The 20126-nt window shown below is 31.2% G+C and overlaps 3 protein-coding genes across 5 annotated transcripts; 2 read left to right on the top strand and 1 right to left on the bottom strand.

Moving 5' to 3' along the window:
- The first annotated feature begins 3348 nt into the window (after positions 1-3348).
- On the top strand, positions 3349-6200 carry LOC110610519 (vacuolar protein sorting-associated protein 2 homolog 1). The gene is made up of 5 exons (XM_021750467.2): positions 3349-3551; positions 3911-4041; positions 4746-4850; positions 5557-5817; positions 5914-6200. Exons 1-5 carry the CDS (start codon positions 3515-3517, stop codon positions 6049-6051), a joined length of 672 nt encoding a protein of 223 aa, XP_021606159.1. The 5' UTR covers positions 3349-3514; the 3' UTR covers positions 6052-6200.
- A 461-nt stretch (positions 6201-6661) lies between these two features.
- Positions 6662-7751, bottom strand: LOC110612102 (RING-H2 finger protein ATL1). The gene has a single exon (XM_021752766.2). It carries the CDS (start codon positions 7591-7593, stop codon positions 7099-7101), a length of 495 nt encoding a protein of 164 aa, XP_021608458.1. The 5' UTR covers positions 7594-7751; the 3' UTR covers positions 6662-7098.
- Positions 7752-13326: 5575 nt separating this feature from the next.
- On the top strand, positions 13327-16144 carry LOC110610463 (mechanosensitive ion channel protein 10). 3 transcript variants are annotated; one of them, XM_021750392.2, is made up of 7 exons: positions 13327-13459; positions 13547-14532; positions 14581-14756; positions 14846-15005; positions 15113-15406; positions 15481-15683; positions 15758-16144. In XM_021750392.2, exons 1-7 carry the CDS (start codon positions 13441-13443, stop codon positions 16041-16043), a joined length of 2124 nt encoding a protein of 707 aa, XP_021606084.1. In that variant the 5' UTR covers positions 13327-13440; the 3' UTR covers positions 16044-16144. The 3 variants fall into 3 exon arrangements, with proteins under 3 accessions (XP_021606084.1, XP_021606086.1, XP_021606083.1); XM_021750394.2 differs by having other exon boundaries at positions 13547-14436; XM_021750391.2 differs by having other exon boundaries at positions 13547-14756.
- Positions 16145-20126: the final 3982 nt, after the last annotated feature.

A 20126-nucleotide genomic window follows, 5' to 3' on the forward strand; every position in this document is an offset into this window, starting at 1 on the left:
GATCATATTAAATATCAAATTGATCCAAATGTATTGCAGAACAATTAAGAGTATCAAGATAAAAAAAAAATTAGAAAAAATTTTAAAAGGTTAATATAATAAAAATTCAAAATTATTTAAATGACTATTATTGAAACAGGAATTTGGATCAAGTTGATTTATCAAATTTATTAGAGTGAGTTTCGAGATTTTTATTGGTTCGCATAATAAAAAAGAAGCATCATGCTCCTGTTGAAAAATGGCTGATAAGGTTGAAAGAGTGGTTAGAGTTGAAGCATATAAGTACTCAACAACTGAAGACCAGAAAATTAAGACGAAAGGAAAATCAAATTCCACTAGTACTTGGCCAGAAAGCAATAGTGGGTGTGTTTCTCACCAACCAAACAGCATATCTTGGCCATACCAACAGTGCTCTTTGGATTCCACTTTCTAACAAGCCCATGTGGTGTGGTGCCTTGGCCTTCAGGATAGTCCTAGCCATAGTCCGTTTCAGTCCACTAATAGAATCGAAATTGATTCAATTCGATTCAAATTTAAAGTCAAATTGATTAATAATTTTGATTTATGAATTGAATGGTAACCAACAAGCATTCACATTTTAGTTAAAATCAAAATTCATCTATTTGAAACACTAATTTTAAAATAAAGTTATATATATTAAAAATCGAAATTCATCAATTTGAACAGCTAATTTTAAAATAAAGTAATATATATATATATATAACTGTTAAAATAATTTTATATTTTTTTTTAATTAAATTTTAATATTTTAAAACTATTCTAAATATACTCTAGTATTAGACTGTTCCAGAATTGGCATGTCAATAAAATTTAAAATTAATTGCCAAAAAATATCTATTCTTCAATTTTATTATAATTTTATTTTATACTTTTTCTTTTTGCTAATTAAACATTATCATTTTAATATTTAATCACTTGTGCCATGGGAGAAAAACAAAATTGCTAAGTGACCCTTTTTCCCTAGTAATTGTTTTTAAAAATTACTTTTTATATTATTACGTATTTCTTTAAAATTTTAATTAAATTCCAGAATAACAATTTAATTTTATTTTATTTCGAGTCATTCTCGACCGAATTTTTTTTAACCTAAATGATATGCTTACGTTACTTTTAAAACTTTTGTCAAGAAAAATAATCTTTTTAAATATACTAGTTATTATTGGTTTTAAAAATATTAAAATAATAAAATATTTTTTCTACACTTTTTAATATGTATTTTTCTAATTTTTTTAATTCTTAAATATAATACTAATAAATATTTTTTTCTAAATTATGCTAATAATTAAGGTGGGTTTTAAAAAATTAATAAAATATAAATTAAATTAGAATTTTATTAATATAATAGATAATCACTAAAATTTTTTATCCTTTGATTTTGTTATAATTTTATCATATACGTTTTTTTTCAATTAAATTATATTTTTCTAGTAAAATTAATAATTTTAACCTATAGTTTTAATTATTATCCATGACATGACAACAGCATTTTGGCTCATAACTGTTTTGCTATGTAGCTGTTTTTCAATCGAACTTGGCTCAAAGGGTACGTGAAGCCCGACGAATTAAGTTAACGATTCCAGCTCAAAATCATTAAATCAAGAACCAGCCCATGGCTGGCTGTATCTACTTGAGGATTAGCCAGCCACCGGCCCCAAGGATCTCTCTCGCCACTTCCCTTTGACGATGGGTGCTATATTTGGTCACATACATTGCCTGCCAACCACTGCTTTCAGTTCATGTATACGCTGTACGCTTTGTACTTTTCTAATTAAGATTCGTCACTAACTCAAAGCTGTCACTTGCCCATGTTTTTGTGCTTAATCCCTTATTGTCCCCTTCCTATTATTAAGTTTAGCCAACTTGGAATTACTCATTACATATATGTTAGCATTAATAAAAGAAAATTATAATTGAAAGTAAAATTTTCTATTACGAATATAAATACGTGGAATTCCAGTGGCAATGGAGTAGAGGTTAATGAAGGTACACACGTGGAACAAGAAGACAAGGGAAAGCAGCGCACGTGATGAGCTGGACTGTAGGCGTGTAGCAGTGGCGAATGTTGTTGAAAAGCCGAATCATCCCCACATGCACTCGTGTGCACCGCAATTCATGTGTTGATCGTGTCAGTTGAAATGAGGTGGAAAAGGTGATTTTCTCGCGTGGGGTTTTTACCTTTAAGCCAACTCAATCGATTTTGTCAGATGAAAAGACGCTCTTTTCACTGCGTGTTTTTTCATGGCAGCGTAAAGTTATTATTATGTCTGCGTACGCGTTGCCTTTCTGATTTTCAATACGCGCTTTGACGGGAAAAAGGCCAAAAAAAACAACAAGAGAGATTATCGGACCTTATTCGTCCCAATTGCGTTGATGTGATTGATTATCATCAACAAAATCGAGTTCTTAATTTGAAAGGGAAGTTACGGAATGAAGTTACGGAATCGAGTTCTTAACTTAACATTTTTAAATAGGATTATGAAATTTAATTTATAATAAAAAGTTTCTGTAGTTCTGTTAAATATTGCTAATTAATCATAATTTTTTAATATTTAGTGAAACATACGTCTTAATTCATATGTTTTTAAATTTGATCCTTAAAGTTTTATTTAATTAATAAAATAATTTTTTAATTTAAACTTTATATTTTTAATTAAAATGCATTTTATTTTTTTAAAATTAATTTGTAAATATTATAATTAGTAATAAACTCTTATTGGTTTATTAAATTTTAATATCTAAAAAATAATAAAATAAAATTTAAATAAAAATCTGAATTTTTAAGAAAGAAGAAAAATTAAACAGAAAATAAATTTTCATTCTCAAATTTAGATGTATATTGTACCATGATTATTTATTTAATTTTTAATTTTTATTATTTTATTATCAGCAAATTACAATTTACCTTAATAAAAAAAAATTTTAATTGATTTTTAAAAGGTACGAGAAAAAAAAGTCTCAATTTTCTAGCAGTTGAAACTATATAATTATTTTTATCAGAAATTAAATCATAAAATCTTACTTTATAAAGCTCTGAATAAACTTTTTTTTTTTAATTAAGCCTTTTTTTTTCAACAAACTCAACCCCGACGGGACCTTAAATGGAAAGGGACTCGGAAAAGCCCATGGATAGGCGTAATGGCCTCGTACTCTTTTTAAAATTTGCATGGCATGAAAACAAAAAGGCCTAAGCCCAATAGCATCAGTGAGCCAAATCCACTAATCTCTACTGACAGAAAAGAATCAGAGAAAAAGCAATGGGGCCTACCATAATGGGCCACGTGTGATTTCGAATGGTTGTCTGACTATTCCTTAACCTCTACCGTCTACGCGTAAACGAGACGAGAGAGGAACGAAAAAAAGCTGGACTAGTACAGCATTTCGACGATTAGCACCTCTTTCAAGCAATCTCTCAATATCTCAGACGCCATAAAATTCGATCGTTTCAGTTCTGGTCACTGCTTGCAGATTCTGAATTGTTCATCAGCACTGAGACATGAGTTTCCTCTTCGGCAAGAGAAAAACTCCCGCAGGTTCCTTTTTTACTTTTTCTTAAATTTTACGTCCTACTTTATTTGATTGATCTTCTCGTTTTTATCTGTTTTTGCGTTCGTTTGTGCCTTTGATTAAGTTAGGGCTCGGTGTTTGAATCCGTTTGGTTAGGATTATGATTATTGATACGAATTGAAACATGATTGAGACGTTTGATTCTATTTTCAGACCGAGTTTGATCAAGGACATGCCTAATTGATCCGGATTTTTTGATTTTTTTTTCTAAGTGAATGAGAATATTTGATATAGTTGATGCAATTACAATATTGTTTTATTATTGGCTATTTTCGATTAAACTGTTCTTTGTATGATTTCAACTGAGATACGATTTGTCTTTCAGAACTTTTGCGGGAAAATAAGAGGATGCTGGATAAATCTATTAGAGAGATAGAAAGGGAGAGGCAAAGTCTACAGACTCAAGAAAAGAAACTAATTGCAGAGATAAAGAAAAGTGCTAAGCAAGGACAGATGGTGTGCTACAATTTCTTTGCTGATTAATTTCTGGTTTATTTAACATTAAACTTCTCTTGGTGTTTCAATTATTTTTATCCGCAGAGTCTAAGCTGATGGAGAATATAGCTTCCTTGTAATTATGTTTTTCTTAGTGCTAGAATTCAAAGTTTATACATTTTGTTATATGTTCATTACGACCAAACATACTTTTAAATAAATAAATAAATAATATATATATATATATATATATCTGACTAGTAATATCATGTTGTTTCTTGTTTCTGTTAGTGATTATATATGACTTTGCGTTGGAAATGTTAATATTTAATTATTGATGTCTTAGAAAAATATTATATCAGCCTGATTGTACTTTAAGTAAAAGCTTGTTAATGTAATGTGTCACAAATTGTATTGTTGAACCAATTGGTTAGATGTTTTATTGATAAAGTCAGGACTCAGGAGGATATTCTGATTGTAATTTCATTGTAATACAAGCTTATGTTATTAATCTGGTAAGCAATGCTAAAATTTGATCATGGATGGATTTGTTGTAATTTTTCTTGTCTGGAAGGATTTAATTTGGGGATAATTCGTATGTTTAAGGTCTTTCCCCCCTGCTCTCCTTGATATTTTTCATTTATCCCTTTTTTAGAAAAAAAAAATTTGAAAAAAAAAGGAGTTGATACCTAATATATATTTGATTTTCTGGGATAATGTTGCAGGGAGCTGTGAAAATAATGGCAAAAGACCTTATTAGGACAAGACATCAGATTGAAAAGTTCTATAAGCTGAAGTCACAGCTTCAGGGTGTTTCTCTTAGAATTCAGGTATGTTTTGCTTGATGGTACCATCATTATTCTTCCCTGTTCAATCTAAGGCCTGATGCCTGCCCTTACAAGATTCATGAGCTTTTAGGTTATTTTATGACTTTTGAGATTAGACCAGCTGATTACTTAGTTGATTAATAACTCAGTTTCTTCTTCTAGACCCTTATTTGGAAGAACAATTAGTTTTTGCCTTGTTTTGTGGTATAAATCTGCTCAACAATACAAATTGCTTTATTTTTGGGATGGCTTTGCACGCAATCCGTGAAGTCTTATAGGTAGGTTGCAATTTGCAAATTCATCATTTAAAAGTAACTTATGCCGAAGCGTCAAATAAGATAAGGATAGATGGTGTGGATCACAAGAAATCATCTGTTTCTTGATATTAATCTGTTGAGAAACAGACTTGTGCAGTCTAGCAACTCAAATTAAGAAATCAAAAGCTCCATCTGCTTGCAGTATCTGATTGAGAATACAAGCGACATTTTAAGTATAATTTTGATGAGCTAATACCTGGAAAGTCTATAGAAAAAGAAGTATAAAATATTGATCTGATGGAACTGTTCATTCCACCTCTTCTCTGTGTCTTGAGATAAGCAGTGTTGTTAAATATTCAAATTTACTAACTTTGCTTTTGTAGAAATTTAAAGATTCTTTTGTTTATGTTTCTTAATGATTTAGTGAATTGAATTTTCGAAATACCTTCCAGACCTTGAAATCAACACAAGCAATGGGGGAGGCGATGAAAGGTGTGACAAAGGCAATGGGCCAGATGAATAGGCAAATGAACTTGCCATCACTGCAGAAAATTATGCAAGAGTTTGAGAGGCAGAATGAGAGGATGGAAATGGTGACTGAGGTCATGGGAGATGCAATTGATGATGCTTTGGAAGGGGACGAGGAAGAGGAAGAAACAGAAGAACTGGTGAATCAGGTCCTTGATGAAATTGGAATCGACATCAATCAAGAGGTATTCTGTTGTGACAGCTTTTTGTTTTACATGCACTTGGGCATGAAGATGAATCAAACCATAATGACCCTTTTTTTTGTTCTTGTTACCTTGCAGCTTGTGAATGCACCATCATCTGCTGTAGCTGCACCAGCTGCAAAGGGCAAGGTTGCACAAGTGGAAACAACTGGGAATGATGACAGTGGGATAGATAGTGAATTACAGGCAAGGTTAGATAATTTAAGAAGGATGTAATCTATATCTTGTTACACTTGTAAAATATTTATGAAACAATAGTTTTGTCTGCGGAATGCCAGTGATAATTGTTCCAGGATTTTTAACTCCTGATTTGGAAGTTCTACAAAATAATTTTTTTTAATGGCTATAAAATGTATTTTTGGACGTATTTGTACACAAATTTCTGCAATGCATATGAAAAAATAACTAACTTTTCCCCTTTGTCTGTATTCAAACCTGTATGCGTTTGCTGGTTTTGCCAATTCTAGCCTGTCTGACATTGAATGTTGCTTGTCATCACGAGTTCTTTTGATTACTGCTGCCGAAAAAGTAGCGAGGGCAGAAGATCACAGCAGCTGAAAAGTAGTTAAAAATTAGTGTGACCACGTTTACCTCCAGTATTGAGTACAGAAGCAGCCATGGACGGATAATTTGTTACAATGATAGATCATTGAATGCGACAGCTAGAAAATTACATGCTAAACTCTTAATGCCTTAAAGAAAATAGAGTGTCTTTAATCCCTGTAATTAGTCTTAAAAAATAGTAGCACATGATATTATGAGTAATTAGATTTGGAATAGAGTTAACGAGATCAGCTATTGAAAGCCATCAACACTTGATACGATAAAAGCCATTAACACTTGATATGATAAAAATCTGATGAAAGGAAATACAATATAATTTAATTAAATACTATTTTATTAAAAATATTTAAATCCTTAATAGTTTAGTGCGTTTCCGAAACAAAATAAACAATTTAGGCTGCAGCTTACAGTCAACCGACCAACTTTGCACCAAGACTCAAGTAAATTCTATGTACAAAGTGGATTGCTTTGGCTGTCCGTATCGACTCATTAGCACAGCCTCAACTTAATACGCATCTGTTGAAAAATGGTTCACCAAACCAAACAATCTTAGTAATCATCGCGCTCGTGTCTTTAATTGAACACAAGCCAGGCGCAAATTCCAATTAAATTAACTATTATAGTAAGATATAAAAAAAAAAATCCCAAGAATTTTCCGGCGCTGGAGAGGACAACCCGATTAGCAATACAGCCAAAAGTCTAGACTAGGGGCATCAAATGAAGGTTTTCACCGGGCAAATTTTCTCGAGAGTCCTCAGGCGTATCTGCCACAACATGTCGCCGGCAAGAGGAAGCAGCGTCGACCCGGGAACGGCAAAGTGGGCAATCAGAGTGAGAAAACAGCCACATGTCTATACAAGAAGCATGAAAGTAGTGGTTGCATCCTAGCAATTGCCTGATCTCTTCTCCCTCTTCAAAAGCCGACAAGCAAACAGCACATTCGTAGTCGATTCCGTGGCCTTGGGCGCCCACTTTATCATCCTTCCTGAACTTGAAAGTGGACGAATTTAGACTGGCGCCACCTGCTGTTGCCGCTATGAAGCACGTTGGTCTCTGGGCTGACTGTTCCCGACGTCGACGATTCGTGCACTTGAGGAAGATAAGATTGTAAATGGCTAAGACTACAGCTGCAATCCCAACTATTACAAGACCATAATACAGCATTGGCAAGCTGGGTTTCAGAGAATCACCCATATTGAATTTTGTTTTTTGGGATTGAAAAATGGGTAATTAAGCAATTTTTGAATGGAATTGAGAAGCCATATTTAAAAGAAAACAAATGTGTCAGTATTAAAATAATGTTATGTAGGTAAGCTAAAATGTGTGGTAGTCATTCAGTTAAAGAAAGAGAAGTTCTTGTAATCTAAGGGTTTAGAAAGAAGACAAAAGGATGGTAGGCTGCTTAACGACTTAATTGATAGACATTGAATTCCTAGGAAATGAACCATAGAATGAGGACAAAAAGTACAATATAAAAAAATAAAATACAACAGTTGATACGATTGTGAACAACGATGATAGATGATAATCCAGCAAGGTCAAGCATGACGTTAGCAAAATTGATACCCAACAGCTGACTGGCAGGCTGCATTTTATAAGAAATATATTTCACTGGATTTTTTTATTAAAGGAGGCACAATATTCAAATATAATTAATTATCTATACAATTTGAAATAATATTTTTTTATAATAAAAATAATTTACCAAATTTTTGAGTGAATTAAAGAAAATCCACGTGAATTAAAAAAAAGATAATGTGCTCCTTAACAGAAGATAATGTAGCTCTGGAGTATTTTGATGAAGTAGAAACTTAAGACAGCTTTTATTAATAAAAGAAAAATCTAATGGGCATGAAATTACTTAATTAAAGACTTTAATTTCAATTGAATTAATAATATCCTATGAGAAGCTACTGACTCGGCCGTAGAGGAATTGTCTACTGGGGAAAAATACTTTATCTTATTGACATCACAAACTTCCTTTCTTCTAAAAATAACCACTTAATTTTCTACAATTACATTTTCTTGTTTTGTTGAATCAATTAATTAGTCTTTTTCTTTCTAAATCATATCAACTTCAACACTTTTTTCTCATTCATCCTTGAAAATTCCTTTGTGATAGGATAATGTGCTGCTTTTCTTTCTCAAGATAGATTTTCAGAGTTATCATTGGTCTTGTAATTGCAATTTTTATTTCTGAATTCTGATGATGACAGTTTGTTAATTCCAGGCCTGCACAGTACATCTACTTGAAAGACCTACAGAAATACGTCAAATACAAGGAAGTGAGCATTTCCGAGAGCTAGCAGAAGATGACAAGTCCACAGGACAGAAACGGATCAAAAGTTCGTTTTTCAGAAAATGGGTGGTCAGATTTCTATCAGTTTATGTATTTTTCTTTCCATTTGGAAAAATTCTTTGCTAAACTTGTGCTTAACAGAAATTGATATTATACAGGTTGATGTGTATAACATCCATGAATCGCTGAACTGCACAATAAAATATTGCAAAGTTGCTGTTGACAAATTAAACAAAATATCTTTCATGTTGCTTTTTGTTAAAGTTGGTTTAACTCACTTTTAAAATTAGGACATAACTCACTTTAAAAATTAAGAGAAAATATCTATGATTCTTATAAATGACACATTACTCTTATTTCAAAATGATATAAAATTCAATACATTCTGTCATGTCTGATACTATACTAAAATGTGAAATATTTAGAGGAAGTCCAATATTGATAGAAAAACTCTGATATCATGTTAAATTTAAGTCAGACTCACTTATCACTTGAACTAACTTTTGAAATGAGTTAAATTTGATCCTTTCGATGCTATTGTTATTGTTTAATTGATTTACACGAGTTGTTGATAATCAAATTGCTTGTTTTTGTAACATCTAAACTTGACAGTCTTAACTTTTATGTCCGAAAACATTGCAAAATTTGTGTTTTAAACCATTATTTTTATGTTTTTGTACACTCATTTAATAACGGTGATAGTTACATAATTGATGGAGTTTGGATAAATTCTATTGTTTATTTATTTATTTTTAAATTTAAATTAATAATATCTTATTGATAGAATACATATAAATTTATTTGAAGAAGTATATTTTATATTATTAATCATCATGCATAGAGACTTTACATACGATGGTCGAAGAGATGATTATATTTATGACAATCTTAATAAAGTCTGATGGTGAGAAAATATATTATCCGAATTCAGTCTTAATCATGAAATCCATCGGCAACCTCTACAGAAGTCCACCGATGAGCGACTCTGTGGAATTTACTATTGATTTTTCTACTCCCAAAACAATTATAGATGAATTGAAAAAAATAAAAAAATAAAAAAAATAAAAAAAATAAAAAAAAAAACTTGTATGTATCATTTAATTACAGTCGTTCTATGTTTTTTTAGAAAAAATATTTTTATTTATTTATTTTTTATTTTTTTAAATTAAATTATTTTATTAAATTATTTCCATTGATACATAAATAAATTAAATTCTCAAAATAATTAAATTTTTTTTTTTGAAAAATGGAGAATAACTCAGAGCAATTTTTCATTAAAACGGCCAAGTGCAACTAGAATAATTATCAATAAAAGTAACAACATACTGAAATCTCAAAATTGTAGTGATACGACTTGAACCCCAAATGCCTGAATAAACAATGTCAAATATCGAAGTGGTCCTATTATTAACTCGCTTGGACAATGAAGCCCGAATTTGTTTTTCAAGTTGACATGACTCGCATGATAAAGAACACAGAAGAAAGACTGGGGACGATTTTCTGCAATTTGAGAAGACTAAAATGTCCCAAACGGTTATGAATAAGCTCAGCAGACGTGGTACAAACAAAAACAACTTGAAATGTGGTACAATCCTTGTGACTCAGATCATGTTTCAATCATTCTCCCAGTACTCCGGTCCAGAGATGTGATCAGAAGTATCAAAGTTTAGGATCCATGGACTAACAGGTGAAAACTTAGTTAGTCAAGTAAAGGAATTAACGGAGTAAACAATGCTGGAAGATGGAGGATGTTGCTTAGCTCATTAGAACTGCAAGTATTCTTTATAGTCCTCTCCAATTAAAGCAATTGAATCTAGGTCCTGAGATTTATTGGTAGATTGTAGAAGCAAGCATTCTTCATTAGATTGGGCAAGATGAGCTACTGACTTGCCAGTATTATCAGGTTGATTGGGCCGTGGTGGTCGGCTATGTAGTGCCCAACATGCATCATGTGTGTGATCTTTCTTATCACAATAGGAGCAATGAAACTTCTTCTCTTTACCTTTGCGATTGCCTCCTTGTCCTTGATTTCCTTGCACAGCCAAAACTGAGAATTTCATATCTGTAGCATCACTCTTACTAAGGGAAATACGTAAGAGCCTAACTGATATATCTTCTAAAGTTGGAATAACTGAACCACTGAAAATTTGATCTTTCACATAATGCCAAAATCATAAAAAAATTTATCACGTTGTTCTTCTTGCGTATCAACATCATCAGGCATAAGAGAATTAAATTCATTTTTCAGAGTTTCTACTTGACCCAAGTAATTATTCATATCCTGATGATTTTGTTGTAAGTGAACCATATTTGACACAACCTTATAAATGCGTTGTATATCATTATTATACAATGTTTTGGCTTTAGTCCTATATAATGTTTTGGTTTTAGTCCAAACCTTACAACAAGTTTTGCAAGATTGAAACAAAGTAAGCAATTTTGGATTTAACGAATGCCATAAAAGACTATATAGTTGAGTATAAATTTTAACTCAGTTGGGTCTATCAGTGGCATTTTTTATTGAATGATCATTATACCCTTGTCCTACAAACCATAATTCTGCAGATGCAGTCCAAGACACATAATTATTACTCCCTTGTAACTTCACCGTAGCAATTGAAAAAAAGGCTTTAAGAGACTCAAAACCTATATTAAGAGTGTTTTGCTTCTTAGACATGTCGGGAGAGATTATGAAACAATAAGAAACCGAGTAGGGATCCAAATCTACAAAAAGAATAGCCGAATCTGCCAAGAAAAAGGACCCACGCTGTGAACAGTAAATCTGACATTACTGTTCACAAAGGGCGTGTGAAGGCGAGCTGAACAAGCGGCCGGACCTACTGGGTTGGAGTCGCCGTCGTTGGATGATGCACGAGGAAGAATCGCCGGCGTAAAACGGTAGCTGAAAGAGGGTGCAAACGCCGGTGCATGGCCGGAGACGGGCTGGTTGGGGCGGCGCATGGAGACAAATTTGAAGGCGGTGCTTCACCGGAAAGTAGATCGAACGCCAGCGTGGAGAATGGATTAGGTGGTGAGACTAACTTATTTCCAGAAAGTCATCAAAGTAAGGTGGTAGATCTGCCACTTAGAGGTGAACTAAATTTTTTAGCTCTGATACCATGAAACCTTTGATGAAAAAGATAGATAGAGGAGAAGTTTTGAGAGAAGATGCTTTTAAATAATTAAGTTTAAATGTATTTTTAACTTATAAAAAATATTATTACACTTAAATGTAATATTATTTTATTTTTTATATATATGTAAATAATGCATTTTATATAATTTATTTATTAATAAAACATTTATTTAATATATTTAATATTTATATTTATTTTTTTACATTTTATTTAAGTCTTTTACTTTTATTTTTTTTAAAATTAAAATCGAATTAATTATTTATAATTTAAATTTAATTGAATTGAAACGCTAAAAATGAAACCATAAAAAATTAAAATTATTTCTAACTGATTCTAATTTAATTTGAAAAATATATAAATCACTGATTTTAAATCAAACCGGCATACCCTACGCAACACATCTCAATTGAATTCATGGATGCCAAAATTGGTTTGTTTTATGAAAAATATTTTTATATTTTTTTATCTTTTTATGTTTAAAAGAAATTTAATTAATAAAAAATATTTTTCTTATCAAGATAAAATTAAGTAATTATATATTTTGTAAAAATTTTATTAAAATTTTCATATATAAATTTATTAATATATTTTTTTAAATTAAAATTAAATGGTAGAGAATAAATTATTTTATTGAAAAATATTTTTCATAAAATATTTTTTATAAAAAATATTATCTAAATATAAAATATCTTTTACAAATAAACGAAGTCGTTTTATCTTCAGCTCATAATAACGGTTATTTTAAAGATTTTTTTATTTCATATTTTTTTTTGAAATGGTTTTTATTTCATATTATCTATTAAAAAATTTAAGATCACATTGATTTTTATGTTTCATCTGTATCCTTATTAATAATTTTTAGTTATTTAAAATTAATACATAAAAAAGTATAACCATTTAAAGGGAATTTTAGATAAATTGTTATAAATTATTTTAAAAAATTAAAATTATTAATTACTTTTATTGATTTGAATAAATAAATATATTCCTTTCGTTTCAATTAATTATATTCATTTTAAATTAAAAATAAAATAAACTAATAAATAAAAATTATAAAATAAATAAAAAATTAAAAATTAAATCTGAAATCTCTCAAAATTTAATTTAATATACTTAAAAAAACAAATAAATATTAAACGTATAAAGTAGAATTAATATTTTTTTTAATATAATTAGCAGATTAAACTCATTTACGGTAATTAACTAATTAATTCATGAAACTAAATTAATTATTAGCAAATATGTTGACTTGTATATTAAACAAACAGAGAAGTCGTTGATCCCCCATAGAAAATTAAACACCAATTTGCAAGTTGTTAATAATAAAAAAATTATAAGTATTTATTTATAACAAGTGATATTAATTTTATGATTTTGATAAAAAAACAAAAAACAAATAATAAAGTCCATGCACATGAAACATTATTTATATTTTTTAATATTATATAAGCATTTGTTATTGACCAGCATTGTACTAAGGTAAAATGTCACGTTTTGTTTTCATATATTTATCATCTTGAACTGTCAACCTGTTCGAACCTGGCTCCTGGCCTGGTCCTAATTATTACAGGGTTGTTAGAGAAGTCTTGTGTCCCTTCATATTAAATGGGAACGCTATGGTCTGGTAGAGTAGAGTCTAATTATTAATGTTTTTTTAGTCCTCCTTCCATCTCTCCACTGGTTTCCTCACTCTTTAAATCCTTACTCGCAGCTTCCTCTCCAACGCAAGCAAGAACAATGGCAGAGAGAGCCGATGATTTCAGCATCCAAATCTCTGATGCTACTCAAGATGCAGTCATCTTACTGAGTTCCCAAATGGGATCTTCACTTCCTCAGTCTAGAGAGACTGAGAATCTTGGAGACAGAGATCCATTGTTCTCAACTTCCAGTAAGTCTCCAACGAGTTCTCTAATTCAAAGAAAGTCAGCAACCAGCTCTCCACATTCAAAACCCCTTAGAGCTACGCCTCCAGCCGATGATTCGGAGTCAACCGACCAGAAAAAGAAGTTACCTGTATCGCCGTTACCCAACAAGGAGGAGGAAACCCAAAAGAAAGGTATGAAGTCATGGGAAAAGATCGTCATATCCGTCGAGACAACTGCGTTTTTGTGCGTTATGGGGCTTTTGATTGCCAGCTTGACGGCAGATAGGTTTCAGAACTCCATGATTTGGGGTTTTAAAATATGGAAATGGTGTTTGCTATTATTGGCTATTGTCTGCGGTAGATTGGCTGGTTTCCTGATCACAAATTTTCTCATGTCCTTGATTTGGAAGTTTTGGCTTGATGAGAAAGTTATTTACTTTGCTCACGGAGTGAAGAAGAGCGCTCTGTTCTTTATTTGGTTAGGTCTTGTTACTCTAGCTTGGGGCTTGCTCTTTAATCATGGGGACAAGAGAGAGGTGACCAGAGGTCTCGCAGGTTGTCTCATAGGATCTACACTATGGCTACTGAAAACTTTACTGATTAAGTTAATAGGTTCAGTCCATGCAACGAAATTGTTTTCCAAGATTAAAGAGGCAATACGTAATCGGAAGGTACTAAGAGCTCTATCAGAAATGAAGATAGAGAACACGAATTCTGGGATACAGAAAAAAGATAAGGTTTCTGTCGTGAAGAACACCAATTCTGGGATACAGAAAGAAGATAAGGTTTCTGTCGTGAAGAACACCAATTCTGGGATACAGAAAGAAGATAAGGTTTCTGTCGTGAAGAACACCAATTCTGGGATACAGAAAGAAGATAAGGTTTCTGTCGAGACTATGAGAGAAATAATGGATGCAATTCGTGGAAAGATGCTTGTTCCTCTTTTCTATGTCCATTCTGATGTTGATGAAGTCAAAAAGATCACTGATGAGGCAGGAGCAAGGATAGCTTCTGATGAGATTTTCACCAGGCTTGCAGGGTCAAATAATAAAGATGGGTAAGCAAGGAAAATTTTAATTCATTAGCACTGTTCTGCTCTATATAATCTCCCTTTTTTAATTTTAATTCTGTTTGATGAACTAGCAGGTTCATGGATTTCAAAACGCTAGTGACATCTGTGGATGATGAGAAAGTGATTCAGCATTTTGAAGGGGTGGCAGAAGATAAACAGCACATCCCTGGAGCTGAACAGAACAATACAGAACAAGACAAACGGATCAAGAAATCAGTTTTCAGGAACTGGGTGGTAAGATTTTTATTGATTCCTTTTTCCTATAAACTTGAATCCTCATGGGTCATGATTTATCTTCTTTTGCTTGAGCTGGGTGTGTACAATTGACAATTATACTGCAGGTTGAAATTTACAAGGACCATGACTCGCTGAACAGCACCTTACAACACAGCAAAACAGCCATTGACGAGTTGAACGTGATTGTTTCTGTGATCATACTGTTTATAATTGCGGTTGTGTGGCTGCTTTTCATGGAGGTTTTATCCACCAAATTACTCGTTTTCATGTCTTCTCAACTACTGCTGGTGGTTTTCATGTTCGGTAACACTGCGAAGAATGTTTTCGAAGCTGTAATTTTCGTGTTCGTTGTTCATGCCTTTGATGTTGGTGATCGTTGTGTCATTGATGGCGTACAGGCAAGTCCTTAATGCGTGCTTGTCTTCCTAGTATTGTGGGTTTGTCTTACTAAATAGGAATTAAATTTCATCAGATGGTGGTTGATGAGATGAACATATTGACTACAACTTTTCTGAAAAATGATGGGGAGAAGGTATACTATCCAAATTCAGTTTTAGCTTTGAAGCCAATCAGCAATCTCTACAGGAGCCCACCAATGACTGATTCTTTGGAATTTGCTATCAGTCTTCGCACACCAATGCAAATTATCAATGATCTGCAAGACAAAATAACAAAGTAAAGTCATCAACAACCTTATAAATCATGATCATATGAATTTAATCTGGTTTAACAGAGAGATATTTGTACAGGTATTTGGAGATAAATCCGAGAAAGTGGCGAGCTGATCACAGTGTACAGTTCAAGGAGATTGAGGATGTGAATAAGATGAAGGTAGCTCTGTATGTTAATCATACAGTAAACTTTCATTATCTTGCAAAGAGGACAAAGAGAAGATCAGAGTTGGTGTTGGAGATGAAGAAAATTTTTGAAGAGCTTAAGATTGAATATAATCTTCTGCCTCAACAAGTTAATTTAAGCTATGCTGGGTCTGCAGCACCAGCACTTCCATTGGCATTTCCTGTGAAGGGATCTTAAGATCGGAGAAGAACTCCAAATGCTCATTTGCAGCACAAGTGTATTTGCAATGACATGTCTCATTTTCAGTTTTTGAAATCACCAGCCATCTTCTTCTATTTGCAATGCCTTTTGCTATACTTTCACTACAACTGCATTTTAATTCTTCTTTTTTTTCAAATAATTCGAATAAAACTCTAACTCTAATACTATATTTAATAAAATAAATTAACCTTAAACTGTATTTTTAAAGACTATATAAAAAAAGAAAGAAATTTCTAAATCTGAATTTTATGTATAAATAGTTTAGTGTATAAATTATAAAGCTCTTTTCATATAAATTAAAGCTTACTATAACTTTATTATTATTAATATTTTGAGATGGACGTTTCAGGCTGGGGACCCAATGAAGAAAAAGGATGTTTGACAAGAACGGCACATCATGAATAGGGATGGTTCACAGATTTCTATTGGATCAAACTGGCAAAAGGCTTAAGGCTCTGTCCTTTCAGAAATATTATAGAGTAACATGATTATATCATAGATGACACTCTTCGGAAAAAAGAAATAAAAATAAATGACATAAGAAAAATTCTTATATATTCTTAGGGAGAAAAATTCTTATATATTCTTAGGGCTATAAGTTAATTTGGATATTCAACCCATTAAAATTTAGAACATCATGCTAGCGCTATCATATTTTAGATTGTTTTTTAATTTTAAATAATGTGTCAGTTTTAAATTGATCGAGTGCATACACGTGGTGCGTGCACATAAATTTTTCAATATAACAAGATGCGGATAAATTTATATAAAAATAAGAGAGATTTACAATTTAGTCCCTAACTATTGTCATTATTAACAAGTCAGTTCATGTATTTTTAGAAACCTATTAAAACGTCATTATGTTTTCTTTCCGTCAACGAAATAATCATTCCGTCCTCTTTTCCGTTAAAATTAGATAAAAGAGGAGAGAGAAAAATTTTAAAATCCAATTTTACTCTCAAATAAAACTATTTATTTAGTATTTGGATATTACTATTATTAACAAGTTAGTTCTTACATTTTTAAAATCTATTAAAATATTTTTATCTTTTTTCATATCTATTCAAAAGTCCTTATCGTTTCTTTTCGTCAATAAAATAGTCCGTATCTTTTCTCATATCTATTAAAATGTCCTTATCGTTTCTTTTTCCGTCAACGAAATAGTCCCTCATCATCATTTCTTTCTGTCAACGAAATCGTCCCTCCCTATATTTTTAGAAATCTATTAAAACGTCCTTATTGTTTCTTTTTGTCAACGAAATAGTCCCTATCTTTTCTCAAATCTATTAAAACGTCCTTATCGTTTCTTTTTGTCAACGAAATAGTCCCTATTTTTTCTTTCCTCCTTCTCCTCCTCTTCCTCCTCCTCCGAAAAAGAAGAAGAAGAAGAAGAAGAAGGAGAAGAAGAAGAAGAAGAAGAAGAAGAAGAAGAAGAAGCAAAAGAAGGAGAAGAAGAAGAACAAGAAGAAGAAGGAGGAGAAGAAGAAGAAGCCGAAGAAGAAAAAGAAGAAGAAGCAAAAGAAGCAGAAGCAGAAGAAGAAGTAGAAGGAGGAAGAATTGATGAAGAAGAAAAGGAAGGAGGAGGAGGAGGAGGAAGAAAAGAATGGGGGGTAATTTAGTCATTTACTCTATTTTTAACGGCAAAAATAGACGGAAGGACTATTTCATTGACGAAAAGAAAAGATAAGGACATTTTAATAGGTTTTTAAAAATATAAGGACTGACTTGTTAATAATGGCAATACTTAAGGATTAAATTATAAATCTCCCTAAAAAAATACTTCTTCTTATAAAAATATTACTACCTCCCTTTCATGATAACCTTCACTTAAAAAAAAAATTTCTTTCAAATTATTTATCACTTTAAGAATTTAAAGATAACATAGTTTTTATATTATTTAATACTAATATATAAATATAGTATTTAAATATTTTAGATAAATTATTATATTTTTTTTAAAAGCATGGCTATTAATTAATTGCTAAAATAAAGTTAATGATGTGGTTGAAATAGAACTATATCGTAATTGGTCAATTCTACAAGAAAAAGAATGTGAGGTAGTTGGTACCTACTGCAACTATTTCGACATTTAAGTCAGTAAACTGAATAATGAGCCGAGTATAATGAATTGTTTAGAATTTAAGAGTAGTAGTGTTAGAATTGCTTACCTTTATTTCCGTGGTCCTTAGTTTTTATATTGTAAAAAGACGAAATTAATTATAGTATTATCTGAAAATCTAGCTGGTGCCAGCTAAATGATGGGAAATCCCACCGGCTTATTGATCAGTGATTCTGTAATTATAGGTATAATGGAGATCTGCTGGATCGTACTTGTTAATGGTAACATTATGTGAAGACTCGACCTCTACAGGAGAGGGCGAGTCTTGATGAAGAGTCAAGTGTTATGGTATTTAGATTTCTTTCCATGGGTGGGACCGTGTATCAGCTTATCAGATACTTGCCACATGGTTCAATTGACAGCTCATGGCTCATTTTGGGCGATTGTTATATTATATCAAAAATCCCCTACTGGTCTTGGATTCTTCAAATTTGAATATGATAGTTGTCCTCACGATCTATGACACAGTTAAATTAAATTGGCTTTTCTCCGTTCACGTCGTTTCGCTTGCTCTTATCCATCAATGATGACTGCCCTATTTCTCAAGTCATATTTAAAATCTGCTGTTAAAACTGTCGTATAAGAGCCCTTCCCCTGAAAGTCAAGAAAGATGCCTCCCCCGAATTTTGTATTGCTCGAAAGTAACCTGTAACTTTTTTATATATTGAAGCATTTGCTCATTACTCGGATTTGATATATGCTTCATTGACAACTGTCAGGAGTGGAAGAAATAATAACGCACTAATTGGTAGCAACAACCTGAGCGGCAGCTCGTGAATTGCTGACCATTTCGAGAGAGAAAAAAAAATTATTTTTAAGAGAAAGGGACAAGAGATTGATTTTAATCCAAATAAACAAAATAGAATTCAATAGATTTTGCTGAAATAAAGTTGATTATGTGGCTGAAATAAATTGAATTTTTCTTTTTTTTTTTGCAGATTAGCCAATCAATATACAATTTTGTTTTAGTCGCATCATATAAAAAAAATTATTTTATAAAATTTAAGTGGAGTGATTTTGTTAAAAAAAATTAAAGTTCAATAATGAAATAAAATAGATTTCAAACTTAAGTAAATATGGATAAAAATTATCTTAATATACGCCATTAGTGTCCTTCCATGTATATTTGTATAATATTTAAAAATTTTATATGGTAATTAAAAATTAAAATAATTAAATTATTATATGATATTATTTTTTACAAAATTATAATATTATATTACTGTCTAAAATTAATAATTTTTTTACTAATCTACTATTAAAATGTGAAAGAATTAAGGAATAAAGGGGAAAAAATGATAATATTGAATTTAGAAAATTGTGAAAATGTTTATATTTTTTAGTAAAAAAATAAAATAGAAAAATGATTAAAAAAAATTTAGAAAAAAAATTATATCTAGATCATGTAAATACTTAAAACTATCGAATATCCATCAGATAAATGTTTTTACTTAAAAAAAAAAGGTCAGAAACATTAATAGTTTAGGGTGATAACTTGCTTTGGGGGCTTGTCCAGGTTTTTTAAAAAAATCTAAGCAACGTCTTCTTGCTTTATTCAGAACTTCTAAAAAAGTCATTGTTGTTGTTTGAAAATTAGAGCATTTCTACATTTTCAGATACATCAAAGAATGAAACATGTCATTTGCAAAAGCTCATCTTTATCCTGCCATTGAAAAAGAGAACTTTCAATCAACTTCCAAACATCTATCATTGAATAGATAAGCAACATAGAGGAGCGAAGGCGAAGTGGAGAGTGTAACCAAACTGCAATAGCTTTTGAACATTCAAAGAATAAATGTAGCAAAATTTCTATTTCTCCACAATAAGAGTAGTCCAAATCAAAATTATTTGACTCCTATGAAAAAGAAAGTTACAGGTCAATTTTTCTGAAAAAAGACTAAAGAAAATTTTTAATTTTTTACGATGGAGAAAAATTTTAA

The sequence above is a fragment of the Manihot esculenta genome, chromosome 3, assembly GCF_001659605.2.
Source record: "Manihot esculenta cultivar AM560-2 chromosome 3, M.esculenta_v8, whole genome shotgun sequence".
Lineage (NCBI taxonomy): Eukaryota > Viridiplantae > Streptophyta > Magnoliopsida > Malpighiales > Euphorbiaceae > Manihot > Manihot esculenta.